Source organism: Acipenser ruthenus, chromosome 5 (assembly GCF_902713425.1).
Source record: "Acipenser ruthenus chromosome 5, fAciRut3.2 maternal haplotype, whole genome shotgun sequence".
Taxonomy (NCBI): Eukaryota; Metazoa; Chordata; class Actinopteri; order Acipenseriformes; family Acipenseridae; genus Acipenser; species Acipenser ruthenus.
This window is the reverse complement of record NC_081193.1, coordinates 15,124,639-15,150,538: the sequence shown is the minus strand read 5'-3', so window position 1 is coordinate 15,150,538 and position 25,900 is coordinate 15,124,639. Positions and strand designations below refer to the sequence as shown.

The following is a 25,900-nucleotide window of genomic DNA, read 5'->3' as shown; positions in this document are numbered from 1 at the left end:
TCAGAAAAACCACGTACTACTATAACATAAGTTTTCTGCATTTGTATTATATTTTATTTTAAATGGTGTTGTAAAGATGTTGCCATCTCTTCCAGTTTTGAGATAGTGAGGTCACTTGTGTTGTAGGGATTTATGTTTCTATGTACTAAAAAAAATATACAATTCCCATTGTTTTTATTTTTTATAAAAAATACAGCTTAACTTTGCAACGGTGTCATACCCGCTTACCTTTTCTTCTTTCCTTGTGTTTGTTGCTGTAACTTAACATGCAGTCCAAATGAATAATAATAATAATAATAATAATAATAATATTGTTAAGTTTTACACTATATTGAGAGATCAGTGGTGGGCACTGCATGTCTTAAAACACACTCAGTTGGCTATTGCTAGGTAGTTCTTTGTTTCTCTTAACCAATAGGATTTCCTCGATGTCCAAACTGATATATGCAAAGCAGGTGATTGATACCTCTGCGGCGGTGCAGCATTTATGTCCAGAAAAAAATTTATATTTTTAGGGTCCTAAAGCTAGAGGAGTGCTGTGCGCGAGATTTTATGAAGTAAGCGTGTGCAGTTTTGCGCGGCCTGATATTTTTGGTGCGCGGCACCCGCCAGATTGCTGTGCGGCCGTGCATGCGCGCAGCTGAGAGGGAACATTGGTGCCAGGACTGAGCCTTGGGGGATACCTGTAGAAAGAGAGCAAGAGGCAGAGGGTGAGCCATGCCAGGACACCCGGTATATGCAATCGGAGAGGTAGGAGGAGAACCAGGCAAGAGCAGTGCTGGACAGTCCCAGGTCAGCGAGGGAGGACAGGAGAATAAAATGGTCGACTGTGTCAAAGGCTGCAGATAGGTCGAGGAGAATTAGGACAGAGGAGAGGGAGGCAGCACAGGCAGAGAGTAGAGAGTTAGTGATGGAGGGACGAGCAGTTTCAGTGGCGTGTGCTTCACAATAATTTAAGACAAACATCTCGTATTATGTAAACTAGCATTCAGAGGCTTGTTTCACTATTATTTTCTTAATTGATTATTTTGTTGTAAAAGGATCTTGTCAACACATAACTAGTAGGCTGTGTGGTCCAGTGGTTAAAGAAAAGGGCTTGTAACCAGGAGGTCCCCAGTTCAAATCCCACCTCAGCAACTGACTCATTGTGTGACCCTGAGCAAGTCACTTAACCTCCTTGTGCTCCGTCTTTCAGGTGAGACGGAGTTGTAAGTGACTCTGCAGCTGATGCATAGTTCACACACCCTAGTCTCTGTAAGTCGCCTTGGATAAAGGTGTCTGCTAAATAAACAAATAATAATAACTCCAGAATGTTCTTTTTATTTTCCATGTTTTATTTCCAAAGGCAGCAGTGTGGAGTAGTGGTTAGGGCTCTGGACTCTTGACCGGAGGGTTGTGGGTTCAATCCCCAGTGGGGGACACTGCTGTTGTAACCTTGAGCAAGGTACTTTACCTAGATTGCTCCAGTAAAAACCCAACTGTATAAATGGGTAATTGTATGTAAAAATAATGTGAAATAATGTATAATGTGATATCTTGTAACAATTGTAAGTCGCCCTGGATAAGGGCGTCTGCTAAGAAATAAATAATAATAATGATAATAATGATAGCCCTGCAGTTAATCAGAGTTTTATTTTTATGTATTCTGTGTAAAAGTTAACTAAACATTGTGGTTCTTGGACCAGAGAATAAAAGCTCCTCCTTCCCATTAATTTCGCACCTGAGCCCTGCAAGACATTGTGTTTAGGGTGCATGATGAGTTTGTCATAACTGTTCAAGGGTTTAATTCAGCAGGGGCTCTGGGTGCTGTCTCAGCCACATTATTATTATCTAATCTGGAGCCCTGCAATATCATTAGAACTGAGAGTGCTCAGAATGAGATGCAGTGGATGCATGGATATTTTATTACATTCTGTCAGTACCATCCATGCATTGTGGGAATAGCTAAAGCTCATTTCGAGTCATGGAAGAGAACACAGTTACTGTCCGAACTATTTTTGTCAGCTCTAAAGCCTTTGGCAAGCATATGATACCGTACCTGTACTGTACTGCCCTGTTCTCAGATAGTTTTTTTATGTAATAAAATAATATTACTGTATGGTGTAATAAAACAAGGAATAACATTTTCATTTTTCATTTAGGGAAATTTGAAACCTACCAAGTGATGGTATTAGATAAGGTAAGATTGCAGTAGGTAAGATTTGGTGGAAATAAATCTACAGAGATTAAAGCCTTCTGCTACAGTAGCTTTCTAATATGTTACCTTGCCAACATGCCTCTGTCCAGACCTAGGGGGACCAATCCTGTGGGGTAATGTAAAAGTAAGCCTGTACCTTGATGATAATTCCCAGCCTGCATTTTGTTAATTACAGCATGTGACATCCTTTGCAATTGTTTTGATGTGTACAGTATATAATTATTAGCCAGACAAACTGAGATCTGTCCAGTGCTGTACTGCTTAAAGTGAGCTCACATTAACTGGAATGTGTCGCTAATTGTCGTGGTTTCTTAATCTACTGTAACATTTTACTTTTTTTCACATATGTCTGTAACAAGTTCAACTTTTTGCTCTGATAAAAAGTAGATTATATCTTGTTTCACACTTGGCCTACTGGTTGGGCAGTTTTTTTTACACACGATCTGTATTGTACTGTAGGTGTTTGGTAAAGTATGAAGGTTTGGTGAGGTATGAATGTGTATGGTAGTCAGGTAACTACAATATTAATGTTGGGAATTATCTCTACAGATCCAGAGCATAAACCGCAGATGGCATGCTACAATACCCGTACATACTATATGTTAAATGATGATATCTTTCAGGATCACTGGGGAGTTGGAATGATGTGCATATGGGTGGAGCTTGTTGTCCTGGAGAAAGCACACTTCCATCAGCTCATTAGGAAAGAGCAGATGCAGACACTGCCCATAGAGATTGCTTTACCACAGTAATTTCCACCAAGAAAAATAACACCACCCTTATTTAGTACATGCCTAGATATTAAGTTCATGAATGAAAAAAAAACAGTTAGAAAAAGGATTGTTCCCATACCAATACGTTAAATCTACGTCTTGTGAGCGTAACAACATTTCTCTTTATTGCTTTGCTATTGATCTTTTTAGTATGCCACAAAGTGTTTAGGTAAATGATCCTAGCTGAACTTCACATTCTGTGGGCCCTATTCTGAAAACATTCTAACACCGTCTGTAATTTACTCCCCTTTTTTAAACGTTTTGCAGCATTATCTTGATTATTTTGCCTTGAAAAATAATTAAGGCATGGAGTAAAACATTTTGAGAATAGGCCCCTACTGTACAGAGACCGGGTGCAGTGGATTGGGAGGTCCCAGGAATGGTCAGAGCTTGTGATCTGCTGGTTTTCAGATGCACATGCTGGTTTTCAGATGCTCATGCTGGTTTTCAGATGCACATGCTGGTTTTCAGATGCACATGCTGGTTTTCAGATGCACATGCTGGTTTTCAGATGCACATGCTGGTTTTCAGATGCACATGCTGGTTTTCAGATGCACATGCTGGTTTTCAGATGCACATGCTGGTTTTCAGATGCACATGCTGGTTTTCAGATGCACATGCTGGTTTTCAGATGCTCATGCTGGTTTACAGATGCACATGCTGGTTTTCAGATGCACATGCTGGTTTTTAGATGCACATGCTGCTTTTCAGATGCTCATGCTGGTTTTCAGATGCACATGCTGGTTTTCAGATGCTCATGTTGGTTTTCAGATGCTCATGTTGGTTTTCAGATGCACATGCTGGTTTTCAGATGCTCGTGCTGGTTTTCAGATGCACATGCTGGTTTTCAGATGCACATGCTGGTTTTCAGATGCACATGCTGGTTTTCAGATGCACATGCTGGTTTTCAGATGCACATGCTGGTTTTCAGATGCTCATGTTGGTTTTCAGATGCACATGCTGGTTTTCAGATGCACATGCTGGTTTTCAGATGCACATGCTGGTTTTCAGATGCTCATGCTGGTTTTCAGATGCACATGCTGGTTTTCAGATGCACATGCTGGTTTTCAGATGCTCATGCTGGTTTTCAGATGCACATGCTGGTTTTCAGATGATCATGCTGGTTTTCAGATGCTTATGCTGGTTTTCAGATGCACATGCTGGTTTTCAGATGCACATGCTGGTTGGGGAGCTAGTTAAGCAGGTGCAAGAAAAATAGGTCCATAAAAATCCCTAAAGTAAACTGTCTGTTGTACTCTCCTAAATTAAACTGTTTGCATTATACACCAGTGAGAGGCCAGTAACCACTTGTTCCCGGTCACGTTTGTGCACTTCTTTCATTTTCTAGTAGAATAAGGGAAGGCAAACAGGAGGGCAAATAAGATTGAATAAACTCCTATAGTCCATTGTCCGTGTACTGGCTTACAGATTTTCACATCCCCAGCCAACAGTTAATCAAGATTAATCACAGACTTGGTTATTCAAAGTTTAACGAATCAGAGTATATAGTTACTCCTTCAGTTTATCAACGCTTAAATGGATCAAGTGATCGCAGATCTACTTTGAATCATAGCTCATAGACAGTCCAGGCAGTCTGATGTAATGTAACCATATTGCTTTATATATTATTGATGCTGGCAAACTAACAGCATCAATAATATATAAAGCAATACGGTTACATTACGCACATCAGGCAATCTAAGGCACCTATTTACATTAATGTATACAATATAACAACATAAAGCTAATAATAATCATATCCTATATTCTAACATAGGTATGTACATGAGTATACAGGTGATTTTTGTTATGAACTAAAACATTTTTTAAAGCAATTTAAAAAAGAAGAAAATGTGCATGTTTTTATTTTTTTTGCGTTCTAGTTTGGTAAATTTAAATTTTAGTTAATGTCAGAGTGTAATCCTTGGTATTTTCAGGTTCTACAGCCACTCAGCTTTTAAATGGTTTTACACTATGTTTTAAATGGATATATACATTAACTTACATAATAAGCTAAAAACCCTGCCAATCATGACTCAAAAAGGTAAAAATGCACACCTGTCAAACAATTTTGTATAAAATCAAGACCATACATGATATTAAAACAACTCTTTCAGATTCTGGTTCCTGAGGTTTGTGGCTACCACTGATAACTTTACAAATTTTAAGTAGGAAATCAGTAAATTACCCTTATGAGGACATTTCTAAAGAAAAATTAATTTTCAAGTGGATTTTTAAACTTGTTTTTCACATTCAAACTAGGTCAATGTAGGGTGTACTTGATCATATAATTAAGCCATTGTTTATTTAGTAATCTGCAGAAGAACAGCTTTTTAGAAATGTATAATACTGTATACTTTAAGTAGATATTTGGTCTGATACATGCCCTAAAGTTAAGCCGTGTCAGTCGGCCTTCAAAATGGTAGTCCGCAAAGGGTTAATACAGTATTTTCAAAGCAAGTTATTTAATTTAAAATTGTGTTATTTACACCAGTACTTTATGTATTAGGAGGCTGTGTGGTCCGGTGGTTAAAGAAAAGGACTTGTAACCAGGAGGTCCCTGGTTCAAATCCCAGCTGTGAGACCTTGAGCAAGTCTCTTAACCTCATTGTGCTCTGCCTTTCAAATGAGACGTTGTTGTACATGACTCTGCAGCTCATGCATAGTTCACACCCTAGTCTCTGTAAACCACCTTGGATAAAGGCATCTGCTAAATATACAAATAATAATGAAAGAGGGATCTCCCCTTGAGACAGGGATGGCAGAATGGTGACATCAGGCCAGAAGCAGGAAGAAAAACAGAGGCAGTACTGCAGGGCAAAAAAACGCTGCTGCGTCGTTTATTTGACTAATAAAACGAAAATAGCAGTAGCCTTCACTGATCGTACTTATTCTTTTTTTTACACGCCTCTCTCGCTCTCACTCGCTCCTCCAAACACCCACACAGAGCACGGAGAACTGCAAGCTTTTATATTAGTGACCGAGGGATTAACTAGCAATCAATTATCTGATAATCCCTCTGCCACATTCTGTAAAACATCCACGCTGTAAAACAATAACAAAACATACAGCTTTGCCGTCATATTTATAAATAATAATAATAATAATAATAATAATAATAATAATAATAATAATAAAACAAAAAAATACAAAATAATAAATTGCACAGTGGCGGAGGGGTACCCCGTTCTAAAATAAACGATACATTTATGGCAGGGCTTTGCCGCGCCCCCTTTTCATGTGCAGGGCTCCTCGCCCTGCCACACTCCTGTAAAACAAACTTTATTTTCAACAGGACTCCTTGAATAGATAAAATTGTCATCTGCAGTCTAATCAGTAAATACCCTGGCAAAGCTTCAGTCTTTAGTACATACTGTATACTCAGTACTGCTTTTTGGCAAGTTAAGATTGGGTCAGCTTTAAAACCTATGGCACCCATAAGTCTATAATTGCTCTGTTTTTGTTGCTTTTTTTCAGGTACTGGAGAAGTACTCCAACACACCCATGAGCCATAAAGAAATTCTTCAGGTGATCCAAAGAGAGGGTTTGAAAGAGATCAGGTAAGAAAGGCACTTTTTATACTATGTGTTGTTAATTATCATTTGTTAACGTTTCTACACATACATATTTGACATGTTCTGAGCAAGGTGGAATTTCTTTAAAGAAAAATTACCACCAATACTCTTGGGGTGTGCACCTGTCATTTATTTCCCCCTAAAACAATTAGTTGCTTACATATTATCCATTGACAAACTCATTGTTCAAGGGTGAAGAAAGTAGTGGTCATTTTAATACTGGCCTCATTAGAGCTTGCATGCTTGGACACAGTCCCAAATGTAAAATTTGTTGTTGACTTTATTAAACTGGTCAAATTTCCATGTGCAGAAACATTAATAAACAACACATAGCATAATAAGCAGATAAAAAATAAATGTGATGCAAATTCAGTGCATATAAATTATTCTTTAACTCGATAAAATGCTGTGATACAGGGTTTAGGTTGGCAGTGCTGTATTTATGTGTCACTGTTTAGATTATTAAAGACCCTATAAACATGATAAAATATGTCTTACATCCTTATTCAGTGTAAAAAGGGAAATGTGCAAGATTGGTTCTGGATGTTTTAGTAAGTGTATACTGTCAAGTGCCCCAAACTCTGTCATTTCAAAATTTGTATGGCCTAAAAGTATAAACTTTGATATTGTTTTACGCAAATGGTATTTTGTTTAATCAATTTCATTGCATAATTATGTTTATATGATTACTTTTATAATCCAAATTAAATTAAAATGAATGCATGCAGACAGTATCGGCATAAACATAGTGTTGGCAGAATACTAAATACAATTCCTATTTACTGATCCCCTTGGGGAAGGCAGGAATCTTGAACGCGTTCTGGCAGATTTGTCCACTATAGGTCTTCGTCTTCTCTGCTAAAAGTTTCCATTGTGGTTTATGAGATTATGAGAAACAACTTCACTGTCACCTACTGTACGCAGGGTATATGCACCGGATCACAAAACGACTTAGTCATAGTGATGAAGAAATGTAATAACTGTAATGTCTGTAGAGTTGAGTATTATTATTAAATATACATTTAATTAGTGACATTTAATTAATACGTTGTAAGTAGTTTAATCTTTAAAATAAGCTTATATTAAAAGCAATGTGTTTTTCCCCCATCCCCTGAGAAGTGCTGTTTTATGTAGTCATAGCATTTTGAACGGATGAGCAAGCTTTTTTTTATCAGTCAGCTGCAGTGTTGAAGTGGCAGACTTGAATTCATGTATTATAGTGCCTCTGGCTTGGTTTATTGTCATGTGAATACATCGTGAAATAACAAAAGGACGTCCTTTTGGCAGCGCGACTTTAAGGGCAGGATCAGTCACTTTCTCACGATAAAAATAGCTGTAAAAACCGATGTAAAACGGAGCAGGAATAGTGCTTGTGGCTCACGAAATTTCAGCAGTCAAGATCCAGTTCTTCTGACTTAATCTCACGTAATCTCCAAACTATCGCATAAAACTCAAAAGTTTTATTCAAGCACATCATCTCAAACATCTGCACGTCCGAAATGCCGTATTTAAATGAACAATTAATGAACAGGGTTTATTTTCTAACTTGCCACATAGAAAGCACTACTTCAAAAAATGAAAAACTATAATAAAATAAACATTTCAAAAGAAACTAGTGTGTAAACTGGTATATGTACATACAAAACTTTAATCTAAAACAAAAGTAACATATGATTTATCTTGTGTGTGTGTGTCACTCGCAGCACAGAATCCAGGTTGAGCTGCTGCAGCTTTGCAGTTTTGTGATCGAAATGTTTCTGCTGAATCGCTGTGGCTAGCTTCAAGATGAAATCTCTCCTACCTTGTACAAAACGAAGGAATTGATGGCTGCCAGGTCCAGTAGAGATAATAAGAGGCTTGTATACATATACAAAAAAAATGAATATTGTAGGTTATATTCAAAATAAAAACATTATTGTAAAAGGCTGTTCTAGTGTTAATTAAATGTAACTTTTAGATGTTCCACAAACACACACACACACACACACACACACACACACACACACACACAAATATAAATTCTAAGTAGTAAAACTTGTAGAAATTATATTTTATATAATTGTGTGTGTGTGTTGGAAAGGTAACCAGACAAACAAGTAGCTAATGCACGACGTAATTCAGAATGTGCGCAACAATGTGGATTCTCTTGTTAAATGTTTTTATCTCCATGGCAACACATGACGCTCTCCTCACGATATTCAGAGTTGTTCTTTTCCTACTTAGCAAGCAGACACAGACATTTAAATATCCCCTCCCCTAAATGACTATGAATTGAGTAATCTGCATTGGTACGGCCGAGTTTTTTTTCCTAAATCAGAACTGCATAGCAACGCATTTCCTGACAACAGGTCATGAGGAAAACTGTCATGACTTTTGCATGTAAACTGTCTGGAGACATATCAATAATTGTTTAAAAAAAATACTGTACCTTTAGTTTGCAAACCAGCTTAACACAGCTAGACAGCAATTTCAAGTCTTTCGAATATCCCAAATAGGTTTTAGTCATTAAATTTGAAGCTTGGGAAAAAAATAGTTAGAAATAGCAGCTGCAGGTCTTGGACCAGACGTTTCTTTAGATCAAAAATACCCCGTCTGTGTTTAAACAAAAAGTTCTGATCTGCATTCATCATTTTTACTGGTAAACTTTTCTACTTTTAGGCCAGTGCGTCACCCACCGAGCAATCCAGTCTTAATAATCTTAACAGTGACTCAGTAGGTTACTGATTGCATTTGGAGATACAGTACCTGAAGTTACTCCACACAAGCACACTATTAGTACAGTGTTTTACTGCCACCATCCGTGCTTTCACAGCAAAGTACCTCAAACATCACAGTTGTGCCTGGGCAGAACTGCATTCATGGCAAAAATATTGAACAGATTTGCAAGATCAGATTGATTAGGTTATATTTCAGCACAGATCGTGAGTTTAGAAAACCACCTACTTCCGCTCAATGCTCACAATTAGCTGCAATCTTGCTGAGGCTGTGATATTTGCTGCTGAAAATGGAGATGTGCTTCTTGCTACATACAGTACAGCAGCTGCTGCACTGGCGTATCAAAACCGTTGCATCTCATAGGGAACCATGGAGGACATACTGTATTGTACCCAAATGAAATTATACATATGCAAGATACTGCAAATCAAATTTTGCATGTACATGGTCGAAAGTTATAATTGTGTAAGTTAGGTAAGCTTCCCCTTAAAAACCAGTGCTGATTATAATGACATTTCTAACAGAGCTATTTGGGTGGTAATCTCCTTTATGATAATAACAGCACATTTTTGTTAGGAGGGTATTTTTTGGTTGTTGTAGAGGGAATTTCCCCTGTTGTAATTAACAAAAGGCATTTACAGACGTGACAGCCTTGCTTCTGTTAGCTAGTCAGGCTCATGGGAGTGGTTCACAGTGGGAGCCAGCAGCCAGCCTGTTGCACAGCCTGTTAATCATTTAAACTAAGCAATTTGGAATGTTTTTACTTTTTTGTATGTAAACTTTTGTGCTGCAGAACCGTGGTGGAATAGTAACTTATAACAGTTCACTTATGTACTGTACCATGTAGGGGAATAGTATGTCCCGGAGAGATGGGTTAAATTTTGGGTTAACATTAACTAGAGCAGAATGCATCAAATCCACAGGACTTCATGTATGGATATGGAACTCTCCTGATTGGAATGGAATGAGATTCAAACCATTAGCTGTACTCTTTTAACCATGAGGAAATTGAATGGCAGCAGCCAACCAGGTGCATGACTTTAATACACTTTACACCTCTTAAACATAACTCAATTATCAAAGGTGTATATACCTATATCACTGATAAGCGTTTTGCATTTATCTGTGGAGCCACTTGTCCAATTGTGATGAAACTTGCTGAGGACATTCATAGTACAAATAATTGGGGCTATAATAGGCTGTCTGTCTGTACTGCATGTCACACTAACATTTTAAAACATCTAGATAACCGCTTATCTAGTTATGATAAAACATAAAAATTAGACAGATAGCTCTGATTTTGTATTTACAGTAGTGGCAGTTCCTTGTACATTACCCCTTTATGAATGGACCCTTTTGCAAATATTTAATGGTTCTTAAATTAAAAAAATTAGTTTTAAGCGCCCTTAACACTTGCCATGGAAGTTTCTCTGCGGATAACTTTACCGTTCCAAAACATGCTGATTACATTAGAGGAAAATGGGTGTAACTTTCATTTCGACAAGGCAATTAGAAGAGACATAACCTTAGTTTAAGAGTCTACTGCAGGTTCACCTTTTAATGTTAATGTAATGATGAATGTAAACTGGCCTTTGTAATAGAGTACATTAAATGGCTAATCAATTTAATTTCTTTACTTTTTTGTTTCATTATGTCTGTTATTCTCCAGAAGGTAAGAGAAACTGTTGTATAAACCGTCTAAAAATAACTTTTCTTAACACACTTTATCTTACCACTGCATGGATTTAATTAAATGTCACCCATAACTTAATAAATAGATGATGACAAGGCGGAACTTGCAGTTCTGTAAGCTTGAAGAAAGAGCACTAAACCGTAGAATGATTTTAAATGCATGGTGATGTCTGCCTTGGTAGCTGAAGCTTTTTTGTGCAAATTAAGAACATCTTCAGCTTGTGTCTGTAACTAGAGGCTGTCAGCAATTCTAACATGATCTAGCATGCTTAGCCATTTAGGATTTTGGAATTTAATCTTCAGGCATCAAAGCTACAAAAGTATGTGTCGTCTTCCTTTGTTTGAATCAAGGAATAATTGTTCTGTTTTTGCAGACTGAGGTACAGTAACTTTTTTTCCTCCCTTTCTTCAATGTTATTTTCCAGGGTTGTTTACTCAGGAGCGATGCTTGTGTGTGTGTTTCTGTAAGCCCAAACATTCTAACCATTTTACACACAAATACATCAACCTTTGTGGTTAATAATATTACTGTATATACATTATAGGAAATGTCCCTTAATTAATAATAGGTTCTTGACATGGTTCGAATGTATATTCCTGCAGTACTTGGTATACAACAGTGGAAAGTTTATGTGTTTTTGTTGATAAATTGTTTGCTTCAACGGATATTTTATTCTGACATGATGTTTATATTATGAAGAAAAATATAGCAGATTATTTTTAGCTCCTGTATATTATTTGACTAAAAGGAAAAGGATACAGCTGAATCCTGTGACGAGGAGAGGTGATATAGGGAAATCGATAGGCAGAATGAAGAGTGATGCAGAGCAGTTTGCTCCTGATTCATTTAGCATTAAATAGACTGATGTCATTTCTCTTGCCTAGCAGTTTACATTTTGAAAAGCAGTTGTACCTTCTCAGAAGGTCCTTCAGTTCCAGCAGGAGGCTGATCCAGATTATCCCACAGTTCTTTGTGGTTCATAATATCCTGACAGGCCTGTGCCTTCCAGGCATTGGCCAGTTACTGTGACAGGACTAGGGATTGGCACGTGTAAATGTTTATTCGAATAATCGATTAGAAATTACTATATGTTGTATAATCTATCTTGTATTGCAAATGAACAAACCCATTAACCACACTAAGCCCGTCGCTGCAGCACAGCATATTACTATAGATGCAGTACTGTAAATATTAAATAAATCATTATTTCTTTCTAATGCTGTAAATTACTTAAAGTCCTGACAGACATAAAAACAGGCATTGTTAGAAGTGTGGGTGATACCAGTACTGTCGCCCTGGATAAGGGCATCTGCTAAGAAATAAATAATAATAATAATAATAATAATAATAATAATAATAATAATGAGAATACTGTAGCTATGGGTAAGAGAGGTGGTTCGAATGCACCATTGCACATATCTAAGATTAATTATTCAATTGAATTAATACAAGAGACTACAAAATAGAGGTATTTTTCAAAAAGAGCGATATCATACGGTCATGATATTTTTATTTATAGTTACACCACTGTGGTTAATATTAATAAGCACACCGATACCAAGCAGCAGAGGAGCATGCATCCACCTACCTTCAGAGAGAGGCCCCATCGCAAGCCTCGGGCTCTCTTGACTGAGACAGAGACAGAGAGTATGTCTTGGTCAAGCAGCAGAAGTACCAAGGGAGTAAATAACAAACCTAATGGTTGAAATAATTGAAGGACAGGGTTAAATTATTTTTTTTTTTAAGTTTTCTAGTTGTTTTTTTTTTAATTTTAGTTAAAAAAAAATTATAGAGCGCAACAGACCACAAGTGGTTTTAGAGCGCTGTACAAGACATTTAAAAAAAAACGAGAAAAAAAACAGCACACATACATACACAAAAAACAGCACACAATATAAAGTAGCAGTGTCAAAGCATTTGACAATACATTCTCCCGATTGAATTAGCATAACTTGTGAAATAAGAATGTTTTTAGTTTCTTCCTGAAAGGGAGAATTTCAGCGGTAAGGCAGAGTTCAACAGACAGAGCATTCCAAATCTGTGGACCCAGGACCAAAAAAGCACAAGCTCCAAAATGTGTTTAAAACGTGGCTAACACAGGGACATGGTGTGCAAGGACCTCAGACTCCTAATAGGTTTCCGATTATAAACCTGCAGTTTCTCAGTCAGATAGTGAGGAAGTTGCTGATGAAGTGCTTTGTGAATTAAAGCACAGTAATTTGAATTGTGCATAAAGCTCAATTGGGAGCCAATGTAAATCCAGTAGAATTTGGGAAGTTGGGTCCCGACGGGATCGTCCAATCAAGAGTCGAGCTGAGGCATTCTGAATGCCCTGGAGCAGTTTTAGCTTGTTTTGTTACAATTATGACTTTTAGTTCATTACATTCAATGATTTAACATCTACTCTGTACTACATTATTTATAAGACTTAATTTACAGTAGCAGAATGTATAACAGGGTCGGGAGGCATGTACCATATTTAATATGATACAGAATGTTACTTAATGTAAACATTTATTTGTGTTTTATAGTTGTCCAATGATGAGACAATTTTTTCATTCAGTGTAATCTCTACATTTTTATGTTACCTTTAATTGCCTTTTGGAAATGATGCAGAAGTGTAAACATACTGTACTTGTAGTATACTTCCTGTTAATAAAAAGCGCAACTTATTGAAGCAATGTCATATAGTACAGCTAATTCAATTTTGGTATTATGTAAGCATACTTTGTTGCCAGTGGCACGTTGATGAAAAGGATAATAGTGTAATTGTTTAATAATTTAATAAATGACGTGTATACGACCATTAACCTTTTGCGGTCCTATGTCGGACCTGGTCCAACATTGCAGTTTTCCCTTTTCCGTTCCAATGTCGGACCTTGTCCGACATCAAAAAGACATAAAAAACAGTTCTCTAGACGGTTTTTCTCTGGAAAAAGCCGAGAAAACCATTCAATGGCTGAGTGAGACCGATAGGAGGCGAGAGAAGCTGAAAAAAAAGGGGGGCGTATCTCATGAATACAGATAGCCCCGGCACCACATAGATAACACGGACATAAACAAACAAGATAGCTGCTTCTGCATCCAGCGCTCAAAGAATATCACTTTTTTTAGATGTTATAATAACAAAAAAATAATAAAATAATGACTTGGATCGCATTATTGATCCAAGTCAGTTTGGTGATAAAACGAGTGATCAGGAGATGATTTATCGATATGCACTACTATTTAGAGGTATGTGAAAAATACAGCGAACAAAGGGTGGGGTGAGTGTCCTGTTGATATGCAGTGCCTTTTAAAACCTGTTTTACTGTGAAAAAAAAAACTTTTAAACAGCGTGTCTAAAATAAACTGAGCGTGTGAAAATAAATTGGACCTGACGCGCCTAATAAATGGACCACTAAGTGTTAAAATATACGGAAATGCCCATCCCTAGACAGGACCAAACTTTAGGCCAGCCTACTGCCTTTGTCCATTCACAGAACATTAAATATAGGCTTGCCATAGTTCTAGGGGCGAGGCTCAGCATGCTACGCTAATCCTATTGGTTCCCTAACCTATATAGTCCACGCTCACCTTCCACTACTTGCTCTGCAAGTCTTTCTTTTAAGTAGGTCAAAAGTAGCTGCTGAACCGTAATCAGGGATAACACTGTGTAACAAATTTTTTTTTTTTTTTTTGGTTCCTGGGTAGTAAGTGTTATTTCCTAATTGCTTATGCCTCAAAAGTATAGAAAATGGCTATTATTCCCCACAAACTTTGCTTTTGTGACCAGGACAGTGATATTTTGAAATTTACCTATTTTCCAGAACATTCCAGATAGATTCAGTGCTGAGTAAACTTGGAGTAACTTCTAGAACTTTCTAGAACTTTCCAGTAATATAAATAGTAGTATAAATACAGGGGCCTTAAGCCCACCAGTTCAGTTTAGTTCCAGCTGCCTAAGTGGATACATATCTGCATTTTTCTGAGATGGCATCAAGAGGCTGCAATGGTGGCATTCCTGATGGGTCTCCAAGGCGGTTTTACCAAGTTTCCCTGCTATCTTTGCCTTTGGGACAGCAGGGACACCAAGGCGCACTACCACAGGCAGGACTGGCCACAGCGGACCGAGTTCTCTGTGGGGAGGAACAACGTCAAGTGGGAGCCACTGGTGGACCCCCGGAAGGTGCTGATGCCACCACTGCACATCAAATTGGGCCTTATGAAACAATTTGTCAGAGCTCTAGATAAGGAGTCGGCAGCCTTCAAGTACCTTCAAGACTTCTTCCCTAAGCTGTCTGAGGCAATGGTCAAAGCCGGTGTCTTCGTCGGACCACAGATAAAGAAGATCCTGGAGTGCAATGAATTCCCACTAGAAGAAGCTCACTAGTAAGGAGAAAGCGACTTGGAACAGCTTTGTTGCAGTGGTTCGGGGCTTCCTGGGCAATCACAAGGCCGAAAACTATGTGGAGCTGGTTGAGACTCTGGTGAAGAACTACGGCACAATGGGCTTTAGGATGTCCCTCAAAGTCCATATCCTTGATGCTCATCTTGATAAATTTAAGGAGAACATGGGAGCGTACTCGAAGGAGCAAGGCGAGCGCTTCCACCAGGATATACTGGACTTTGAACGCCGCTACCAAGGACAGTATAACGAGAACATGATGGGAGACTACATTTGGGGGCTGATTCGTGAAAGTGATTTACAGTATAATCGTAAATCTCGAAAAACTACTCACTTCTAAATCTTTGTAGTCATTTTTGTATTACTTTAGTATAAATACATGTTAATTTGGATTCATATGTTGTTTTCTTCTGACTTTATGTGAACGAAAAGACACAAATTCGCCCGTTTTCTCATTGGAAATAGGTAAATTCCAAAATATCACTGTCCTGGTCACAAAAGCAAAGTTTGTGGGGAATAATAGCCATTTTCTATACTTTTGAGGCATAAGCAATTAGGAAATAACACTTACTACCCAGGAACAAAAATTGTGTTACATAGTGTAATCTATGTGATGATTCTTATGTCTACAACTAACCTCGATCTCCAAATCCTGTCCAGATCACTCATGCATCTCCGACTGCTCCTGCTTCTCAGCTTGAGTAGTCTATTTGTTTTTTGTTTTTTTTCTCTGATTTTGAAGCTGACCGGTCTTCATCTCCCCCACGCTACTCTCGCAGCTCAAAGCTCTCTGGAGCCTCACCTTGCATCGCTCTGCCTCACCTTCCACTTGTCTTCAGTGCAGCACAGGAGCTCGCTTACACATCTTCACTTAGCTTTGACAGCAACTCCAGCGGAACTCTCTAATCAGATCAAGGAACATTCCAAATAAGATGCACTTCAAAGATTGGACCATCTCAAAATTTTAAATCGTCTACATCATCTTAAAGTAACAATCCCGTCGAACAGTGCTTGAATGGAACCTTAAGTCTACGCTTCCAGTCTAGAAACTACAGCAAATTTGTTGGAGCAGCCCACCTGTGCTCTTGTAATCTTTGGTTGCCGCAGCAGTCCAAAGATTTTTGACACTGTCTGAAAGTGTTGTGCTGGATCCTCCTGAATATGCATAAACTCATTTTCGAGCCTACACAATAAGACCTTTAGCTAGCCGTCTGGAGGAATGGTGGCCTATTTAGCCACGGATTCCCAGAAGTTTCATTTCCCCTTCTAACCTTGGTTAGGGTCTTTTTGTTTTTCCTCTCCTGAGTGCTAACAGACCATGATGGCACCAAACCAAGCGAGCATAGGTGGGCCGAATGGCGTTTCCTCGTTCTGGAATTTCTTGTGTTCTTATGTTCTTCTGGATGATTTTCCCCTTATAAACTCCCTGATGCAGCCGCAGCCAAGACCATATCAACACTCAAAGCAACCTTCTCTTCATTAGGGGTTCTACTATCAGGTACAAAAAAAACAAAAAAAAAACCTTAGGCCCCTCAACCTGCCTTGAATTCTTGGCAATCACTCTTGATAATGTTGCAGTGGAAGCTCGCTTACCCCTAGAGAAACTGGATCGCCTCAGAATTCTCATTCAGACAACCAATCTACTGTAGCCATTATCAACAAAGGACGATCTACAAACACCACTTACAAGTAGCTTTCTCCGCCACCTCACTTGGTTATCCATTAACAGTACCTTTCTCTCTTTCTGTTTAAAGCAGCTTATATGCCTGGTCTCGCTCCCATAGCTGACACTCTCTCTTGGTTCCAGTTTCAGAAATTCCTTCAACTGGTCCCGTCAGCCGATCCTCACAGCCTCCCTGTTCCCCAATTTCAGGACCTTATTCTGGATTGAATTCCCAGCTTCTCAACTCAGCAAGATCATACATGGCCAATTCTATAGCTAGCAAAGCCTCTTATAAATCAGGCTGGGCAGCCTATGTCTTTATATGCCATGTCTTCAGTTTTACTGACTGAATTCAAACTTAATCAAATGCTTGCTTCATAACCTACACTATGATCCTCACCACTTATGCCTGTGAACCATTCTTTTTTGGGGGGGGATACAATTCCACATCCACCAATCTGGATCTCCATGCCCACTTCTCCAGTCTCAACCATCTATAAAACTTCTTCAACAAGGTATCCAAAAAAAGGAATCTCCACCAACCTTGAAACGCCTGCCCATTACATCAGACATTCTCCTTAAATTAATATCAATTCTAAGGAAGGGTTGCTTCACACCCTATGAGGACAGTAGGACATTTTAATGGAGTGAATGCTATCATGTTTCTTTTTGGATTCATGTGATCTGGAGAATTCACCTGCAACTCCATCAGTCACCTTCCCAACTCTGGATTATGCCTTCAAGATTACATCAAAACAGGAAACAGCTTTACCTTTCACCTACGATCTTCAAAAACAGACTCCAAGCGAGAAGTGGACCATATTCAATTTCACCAAACAAACTCTCCTTTATGTCCATATTCTGCTATCACTAAATACTTAGCAGTGCGACATCAATCTCTTTCTTCAGCCCCTCTCTCATCTAGTATAACTAAGCACCAGTTACTCGTCAGTGGTTTTCTGCCAACCTGTCAAACCTACTTTTAAGAGCTCACTTACCAGCTTCTCAATACTCTGCCCATTCACTCAGAATCAGAACAGCAACAACCGCTGCAAAAGTTGACATTAACCAACATCTGATCAAAAAGCATGGAAGATGGACATTGTCTGCAGTAGAGTTGTACATCAGGACTTCAGTTTCAGATCTTAAAAATGCTAAAATCCAGATGTCCATTATATAAACCATTTTTTATCAGGGTTCACTTTTGGATGGGTTGATGATCCATCACCCGGCCTTGGTTGACCACCAGACCAAAATGTGAGTTCCTGAAATGTATAGTATTACAACATTTTGGGGCATTATACCCAGGATCTTCTTTTGGGGGGTCGATGGTCCTCCGTCACCTGGCCTTGGTTAACCTTTGACCAACGTCAGAGGTTGCACCTCTCTATTTGAGGGTGGCTCCATCCAGACCATAAGATGAGATACTGGGACAAACAGTTTAACCATATCTTCTCTATTTATTTTGTTATTTTCTTAGATATTATTTGCACTGGAGGCGTATTCTCCTAGAGGCGGAAGCGTTCTGCCCAGGATCTACTTTTGGGGGTCGTGGTCATCCATCACCCAGCCTTGGTGACCTCTGACCGACGTCGGAGGTCGCATCTCAAACGAGAGGGGCTCCTATCGGCCCAGAAGATGTGATCCTGGGCGAAACAGTCAATCATCCCACTCTACACTTTACATCTTAGAATGCTGAGCTTCGATCTTTGAACAGACAATTCTAAGATGACAATTTCATTACATGGGACTATATATTAATGCCCTGATTTTTTTTAAAAATAATACAGAAATTCATTTCTTATAATGATAATTAATTATTACCCCTAATTAGAACACATTGAGATTGACATCTCATTTCCAAGGGATCCTGTAAAACAGCAGCAGTAGCACATAACAGTCAGTTAAATACATAATTATTGAAAATAACAAGTGTGCATACACTTTCTTTTCCCTCATGGGCCTGAAAAGTATAATGCAGGACTTATTATTATTATTTATTTCTTCGCTGACACCCTTATCCAGGGCGACTTACAATTGTTACAAGATATTACATTACTTTTACATACAATTACCCATTTATACAGTTGGGTTTTTACTGGAGCAATCTAGGTAAAGTACCTTGCTCAAGGGTACAGCAGCAGTGTCCCCACGACCCTCCGGTCAAGAGTCCAGAGCCCTAACCACTACTCCATACTGCTGCCCAGCCTTAAAACATGTATACTCCAAATTGTCATTTGCACATTTATTTTATATTAAAAAAAACACCAAATAAACATACCAAAACAGATATTAACTACTGAGACATTCATTTAGTCTAAAGCTGTTTATTATTCATTTCAGAATTATTATTGGTGTTTTTTTCCTTTCAGAAAAGAAAATTGCACGAATGACAATTAAGAGTAAAAACATCATTTTTACAGTACCTAACTGAAAACAGAGATCGTAAACTTCAGTTACAGCTGATAATGTGTAAAGCATGCTATCAAAATAAGCCAATTATGTTTCTGTATTATTTAACTAAATACTGTACAGAACTGAGCCTTGTTGGTTTAATTATTTTTTAAGGTTAGTGAAGGCTGCAGCTGTTGTCTAAAATTAGCCATGACAGTCTTTAAAAAGTACATGGTGCAGCGGTTTGTGAAATAATGAAAAGATGTTGTGTTGTATAAAACCTAAATTTTCTGAAACGAGCCTTTTGATAATGTGTTTTGCTTTTTATATAAAAAAAAATGTAAAGGGGAAAAGCAGGGTGAAAGAATCAAGTGAATTAGGAAGGACATACTGTTCCAAATAACAGGAGAACCATTTTACACTATTTCTGTTTTGATTACCGAATGGCTTTGATAATAACACAGACACACTGTAATAAATGCAGTAAATATACCCTTAAACTTGAATGCGATATGCTTTCACAGATAAGAGGTACCTGTACCTGTTCTGGAATAATTGGTTTTCTTTCCTATTTCTAGTGGGACTTCTCCTCTGGCATGTTTAAATGCAATGCTACACACCAACTCTCGAGGGGAAGAGGGCATTTTCTACAAAGTACCCGGTCGTATGGGAGTCTACACATTGAAGGTGAGTGTGAAATGATAAGGCTGTATGGGATGTGTTTGGCCTCACTGTCAGATAGCGAGCAGGCTATATTTTACAGCTGTTAAGTGTATTTCTTTACTCTAAATTGGTTACCTATTACTCTGTTATTTACTTGGTAATGTAAGCACTGAGCTCTGTTATATACACTGTATACTATTGCACTTAAATTCAGTATAAGCTATCTTTATTTTCAAAAATATGCACCATGTTTTAGGTGTCATATGGATTGTATGAAGCACACCTTGGTAAGGCTATTGATGTCCTTTTGATACAGTTGATAGCCATCAAAAGGTGATTGTGCCCTTGTCACAAAGACGGCCGGAGTGGGTGGCGTCAGACCAGAAGCAGGAAATAAACAGACAGAGACTTGTGGTTTGGTGGAGCTGAGCGAATGCTTTCGCTCAGCATTTAATAAACAGAACAGAAAATAAAAGGTTTGAACAGACAAAACACAGGGCACGGCACTTGAGGCCAAAATAAATAGACGAACAAAACGGACTAGACAGACAAACAAACAAACACGGTGAGCAGATACTTTAACTATTCACTTTTATAATTCACAATTACCTCCGTCTCCAATCCCGTTCTCCACTCACTGAACACCCAACCCCGACTGAATGAAATGTGCATCTATATATACTGTTGTGCTGGGATTCAATTACTAATTAATTATTCACTTGAATCCCAGCACGTGAATTAATTCTGTGCAACCCCGTGCTTACATATTACATTTAACCAGCGCGTGAAGTGATTTGTGCCCTCCTCGTGCCTAAATACAAATCTACACTTTTTAAATACACGTGAAACACAGACCCGTTTATATCCCGTGTACCAATCTATACACCAACATTAACACACGCACGCAACATACAACACATAATATGCACACAGGGGCGGGGCACATTGCCACAGCCCTTTAATGTTTGGCTGTTTAAAGGTGTAGTCAGTGTCTCCACATTGATGGTTTGTTAAAATAACATTTCTGGTATTCAATTCTGCACAATGAACAAGTTATAATTTAGTGTTTTATATTTTACAGAGCATTTCATGAAGTTTAATTATCTGTTTTTCTAGCTAAATAAATCCATTTAAACAAGGCATCCGTCTGACAAGTATGCCCAAGAAAACAGATTTGCTGCACAGAAATTAGGGATTTGTTTCTTATTTTTAATCCACTAATTAGGTAGCAGAACTGCTTTGGGTGTTACTTGCTGCCCACTATGTCCACTACCCAGTATGATGAGAAATTACAATTGTAGCTCAACTGCTTATTCAAAATTGTTATCTGAATGAGACTGTGGCAGGGATGGCTTGTGATGACGTCAGAGCAGGAAGAGACAGACAACAATACTGCGAGGTAAAGCATTGATGCGCAGATTTATTATTAAATCAAAAGTTTAAACAAACAAAACACTTTTGAAAACAAAACGGCCAAAACAGACAGACAAAACACACACAGAGAAAAGGTACTGCACGCAGGCAATACAAATGTGCATTATAAATATCATCTAGACAATGTGGGGAAGCTATAAAAAAGCCAACAAGATTCTCGGATATATAGTGAAAAGTGTTGAATTTAAATCAAGGGAAGTAATGTTAAAACTTTACAAGACCTCATCTAGAATATTGTTTTCAGTTCTGGTCACCTCGCTACAAAAAGGATATTGCTGCTCTAGAAAGAGTGCAAAGAAGAACGATCAGAATTATTCAGAGTTTAATCCTTTGCGGTCAATTTACTGAGCGTGTCTCAGGCACGTCAGGTCCAATTTATTTTCACATGTGCGGTTTATTTTAGACGCGCTGTTTAAAAGTATTTTTTTCACCATAAAACAGGTTTGAAAGGCACTGCATATCAACAGGACACTCAGTACTGCATCTCCAGCCCTGCCCCACCCCTTGTTCGCTGTATTATTCATAGTCACTCTTCATAGTCGTGCATACCGATAAATCATCACCAAACTCCTCAATAATGCGATCCAAATCATAATTTTATTACTATAACATCTCAATAATCTCTGCAAATGTCAGTGATATTCTTTGAGCGCTGGATGCAGAAGCAGCTGTCTTGTTTGTTTATGTCCATGTTGTCTCTGTGGTGCCAGGGTTATTGTAATGTCTGTCCTGGTACGACGTAGGACCGCAAAGGGTTAAAAGGCATGTCATATACAGACAGGCTAAAAGAATTGAATCTATTCAGTCTTGAACAAAGAAGGCTACGCGGCGATCTCATTCAAGCATTCAGAATTCTAAAATTCTAAAAGATATTGAAAATGTCAACCCAACCTTTTTCGACCTGAAAAAAGAAACAAGGACCAGGGGCATTCAGAATAGAAAATAGGAGGCACTTTTTTACACAGAGAATTGTGAGGGTCTGGAACCAACTCCCCAGTAATGTTGTTGAAGCTGACACCCTGGGATCCTTCAAGAAGCTGCTTGATGAGATTCGGGGATCAATAAGCTACTGACAACCAAACGAGCAAGATGGGCCAAATGGCCTCCTCTCGTTTGTAAACTTTCTTATGTTCTTTCTTATGCTCTTATTTAGTTCATTAAATAGTATCTCCTATATCCACTCATTTATAAATGTTGTAAAAACACATACTGTGTGTATATATATATATATATATATATATATATATATATATATATATATATATATATATATATATTAAAACACATGAGATATAATAAATATTCTGATATAATTATAAGTCAAATACATCAGATTTACAGTGTTTCCCCTTTTCTTATTAGCTCTAAACAAGTTCTTGTGTTTTGTTTCTGCTTTTGTCTCTGCTGGGCTGCTGTAAACTGTCTCCGCCCTTTAGACATTAAATGCCCCTCTCAGTGACATCACATGAAAAAAAAAACTATCAGGAAGTGAATGTCCATCCCTCCCCTATGCAAAACACTGGCAGTGGAAACACTGTCAGCGGCAGTGCTGTCAGCGGAAATGCTGACAGCAGCAAGACTGGCTCCTCCAGCTGAGGAGCCAGTCTCCGGCAGTGGCGGTGGCACCGTGTACTCCGGCAATGATGGTGCTGGCAGCAGAAATGCTGACAGCAGCGCAGGACACTCCGGCAGTGACAGCGGCCACAGCTGTGAAAGACCACCAGGTTGTGACAAACAGGCATCCCTGGGCGGTGACGAGCAAGCATCCCTGGGCGGTGATGAGCAGGCATCCTCGGGTGGTGACGAGCAGGCATCCTCGGGTGGTGACGAACAGGCATCCCCGGGCAGTGATGAGCAGGCATCTCCGGGCGGTGACGAGCAGGCATTCCCTGGCGGTGATGAGCAGGCATCTCCGGGCGGTGACGAGCAGACATTCCCTGGCGGTGATGAGCAGGCATACCCAGGCAGTGACGAGCAGGCATACCCGGGCGGTGACGAGCAGGCATCCCTGGGCTGTGCGGGACAGGCAACCCCAGGCACTGCAGGCTTGGCAGCCCTGACGTTTTTGGCTTGGCATCCCCAGGCTGTGCAGACTTGGCATCCTTAGGCGTTGCAGGCTTGGCATCCCCAGGCGTTGCAGGTTTGGCATCCCCAGGCATTGCAGGCTTGGCAGCCTTAGGTGTTGCAGGCTTGGCATCCCCAGGGTCCATCAGTTCCCTTGTGGGCAGTGGACGCTCAGTCTTACCCGTCAGGGGTGCTGGAGCTTGTACCGGCTTCTTTGCCTTCTTCCAAGGACGGCCACTCCTTCCTTCCTCTTGGCAGGTCGCACTTAACTCTCATCCCGAACCGGGACCTCCTCCACCAGCTCCCAGGAGAACCCATCGGGCTGCGGGCACTTCTGCCATAAATGGCCAAAATGCTCACATAGTCCACACCAATCTTGGACTTCTGGGCAGTCCTTCCTGTGGTGGTGGTTCTCCTTCCCGCAGTACTTACAATAGTACCAGTCCTCCATTCTCCAAAAAAAAAACAGACCGGGAAGAGACAGACAACAGTACCGCAAGGTAAAGCACTGATGCGCAGATTTATTATTAAATCAAAAATTTAAACAAACAAAACACTTCTGAAAACAAAACACTTCTGAAAACAAAACGGCCAAAACAGACACTGAACAAACAAGTATTGTGCTGGCTTTAAAACAGCATGAGTAGCAATTGTTTTATTTTTATAGATCTTATTGTCTCTCTTGTTCCACCTCTGAACCCCCAACCCCAAATGAGCAATCCATGCCTCTTTTATGCAGCTGTGCCTGGGCTTGATTGCTTGTTAAGTCATTCAGTCAGGCACAGTCTGCACGTGAAGTGATTTGTCAGGGAAGGAAAACACCCGTGCAGACCAATCACTGATACTTTTAAATAACAATAACACGACACAAATACACAATAATACATATAAACACAGAGGCGTGGTGTACCCCGTAACAGAGATAAAAGGTATTACATGTGTTAAAAGGGCTACTGTAGCGAGAAAGAAAAAGAGGATATCAGTGAGTTACGTATCACTCGACTTGCAGCATTTGACAGGAAGTTTCATCAACTGTTAATTAGAGGAGGAGAAAATAGTTCATAGGGCTTGTCACTGTACATTAGCCTTCCACTTTCTTTAGCAGCATTATTTTGTACAATATATCACTTGCGTTCATACCATGTATACAGTGTAAAACTCCAGCTCTGCATAGGTATCCATTCAATTATTTTTCGACAGTCCTCCAATGCTATTGTTGACTGCTTGCATATGCTATAATGGGTGCTATAATGGTAATACGTAATGTCTTTCCTGAAGTTGTCCACAATGATTCCAGCTAGAGTTACAGGAGTACACAGGCCTCTGGAGATGTCCCCTTGATCTCATGCATTCGCTGTCTGGATCAGGAAATCATCATCTTCCTGTCAGAAGGTGTGCTGCATTGGGGAGAGTACCAGGTTCTTTGAAGTTGTAAAGTCTTAGTGTAGTCTGAACCTCAAGGGTACCAGAACATACCAATGTAATGCAGCCACACAAACTTTAGGGAACTGCCATCATTTTCACCATGTGTGTTCAATGTAAACCAGTACATTACTTTGCGACAGAGTTAACCATGGTTTGTTGAACCACGACACCCAGTGCTGCAGTAATTTTGGTTAATGGAAATGATTTATTTACTGACTGTTAAATGCAATGGCAAAGATGAATCATGTTTGAAATTCTCAACACAGCATAGTCATGCATATTATACTGATTCAATTCAATGTAAATGATTCTACTATAAATAATTGTCAACTTAATTAAAAATCAATATCAATTTCCAGAGTAATGAAGGGTGTTCAGGCTTGTATTTCTTCTTGAGATACTGTACGCCAACTTGGTTTTCAGTAGCATATGGTTTTAGATGCTTTTGTGGTTGCTCTTTTCAACCTGCAAATATGTACTGTGTTCAGAATGCAATGAAATACACAAGATGTGTTAAACAAAAGAGAAAAAGTTACTCAATAATAAAAGTACAACTGTACTTTCGATTTTGTTTAATATTATTATTTGTTTATTTAGCAGACACCTTTATCCAAGGCAACTTACAGAGACTAGAGTGTGTGAACTATGCATCAGCTGCAGAGTCACTTACAATTATGTCTCACCCGAAAGACAGAGCACAAGGAGGTTAAGTAACTTGCTCAAAGTCACACGAGTCAGTGCCTAAGGTGGGATTTGAACCGGGGACCTGGTTACAAGCCCTTTTCTTTAACCACTGGACCACACAACCTCCTGTGCTAGCCCTGACACCCCTGCTATCTCTGACATCTCTTTATTGATTTTACAGACATAGCCATTGCAGAGTTCTTTATTGATCTTATTGAGATTTTGTCACAAAG

At 39.1% G+C, this 25,900-nt stretch overlaps 1 protein-coding gene across 4 annotated transcripts in view; it reads left to right on the top strand.

Annotated features, from left to right (window-relative positions):
• Positions 1-25,900, top strand: part of LOC117403051 (putative Polycomb group protein ASXL2) — a 102,999-nt gene that overhangs the window by 39,554 nt on the left and 37,545 nt on the right. For 3 of the 4 annotated variants that reach the window (XM_059023721.1, XM_059023722.1, XM_059023723.1), the window contains 2 exons: positions 6,448-6,530; positions 19,976-20,084. In XM_059023721.1, coding sequence (XP_058879704.1) covers positions 6,448-6,530; positions 19,976-20,084 — 192 coding nt within the window. Of the gene's footprint in view, positions 1-6,447; positions 6,531-18,494; positions 20,085-25,900 lie in introns of those variants that run through there. The other variant, XM_059023724.1, reaches the window with a different exon arrangement.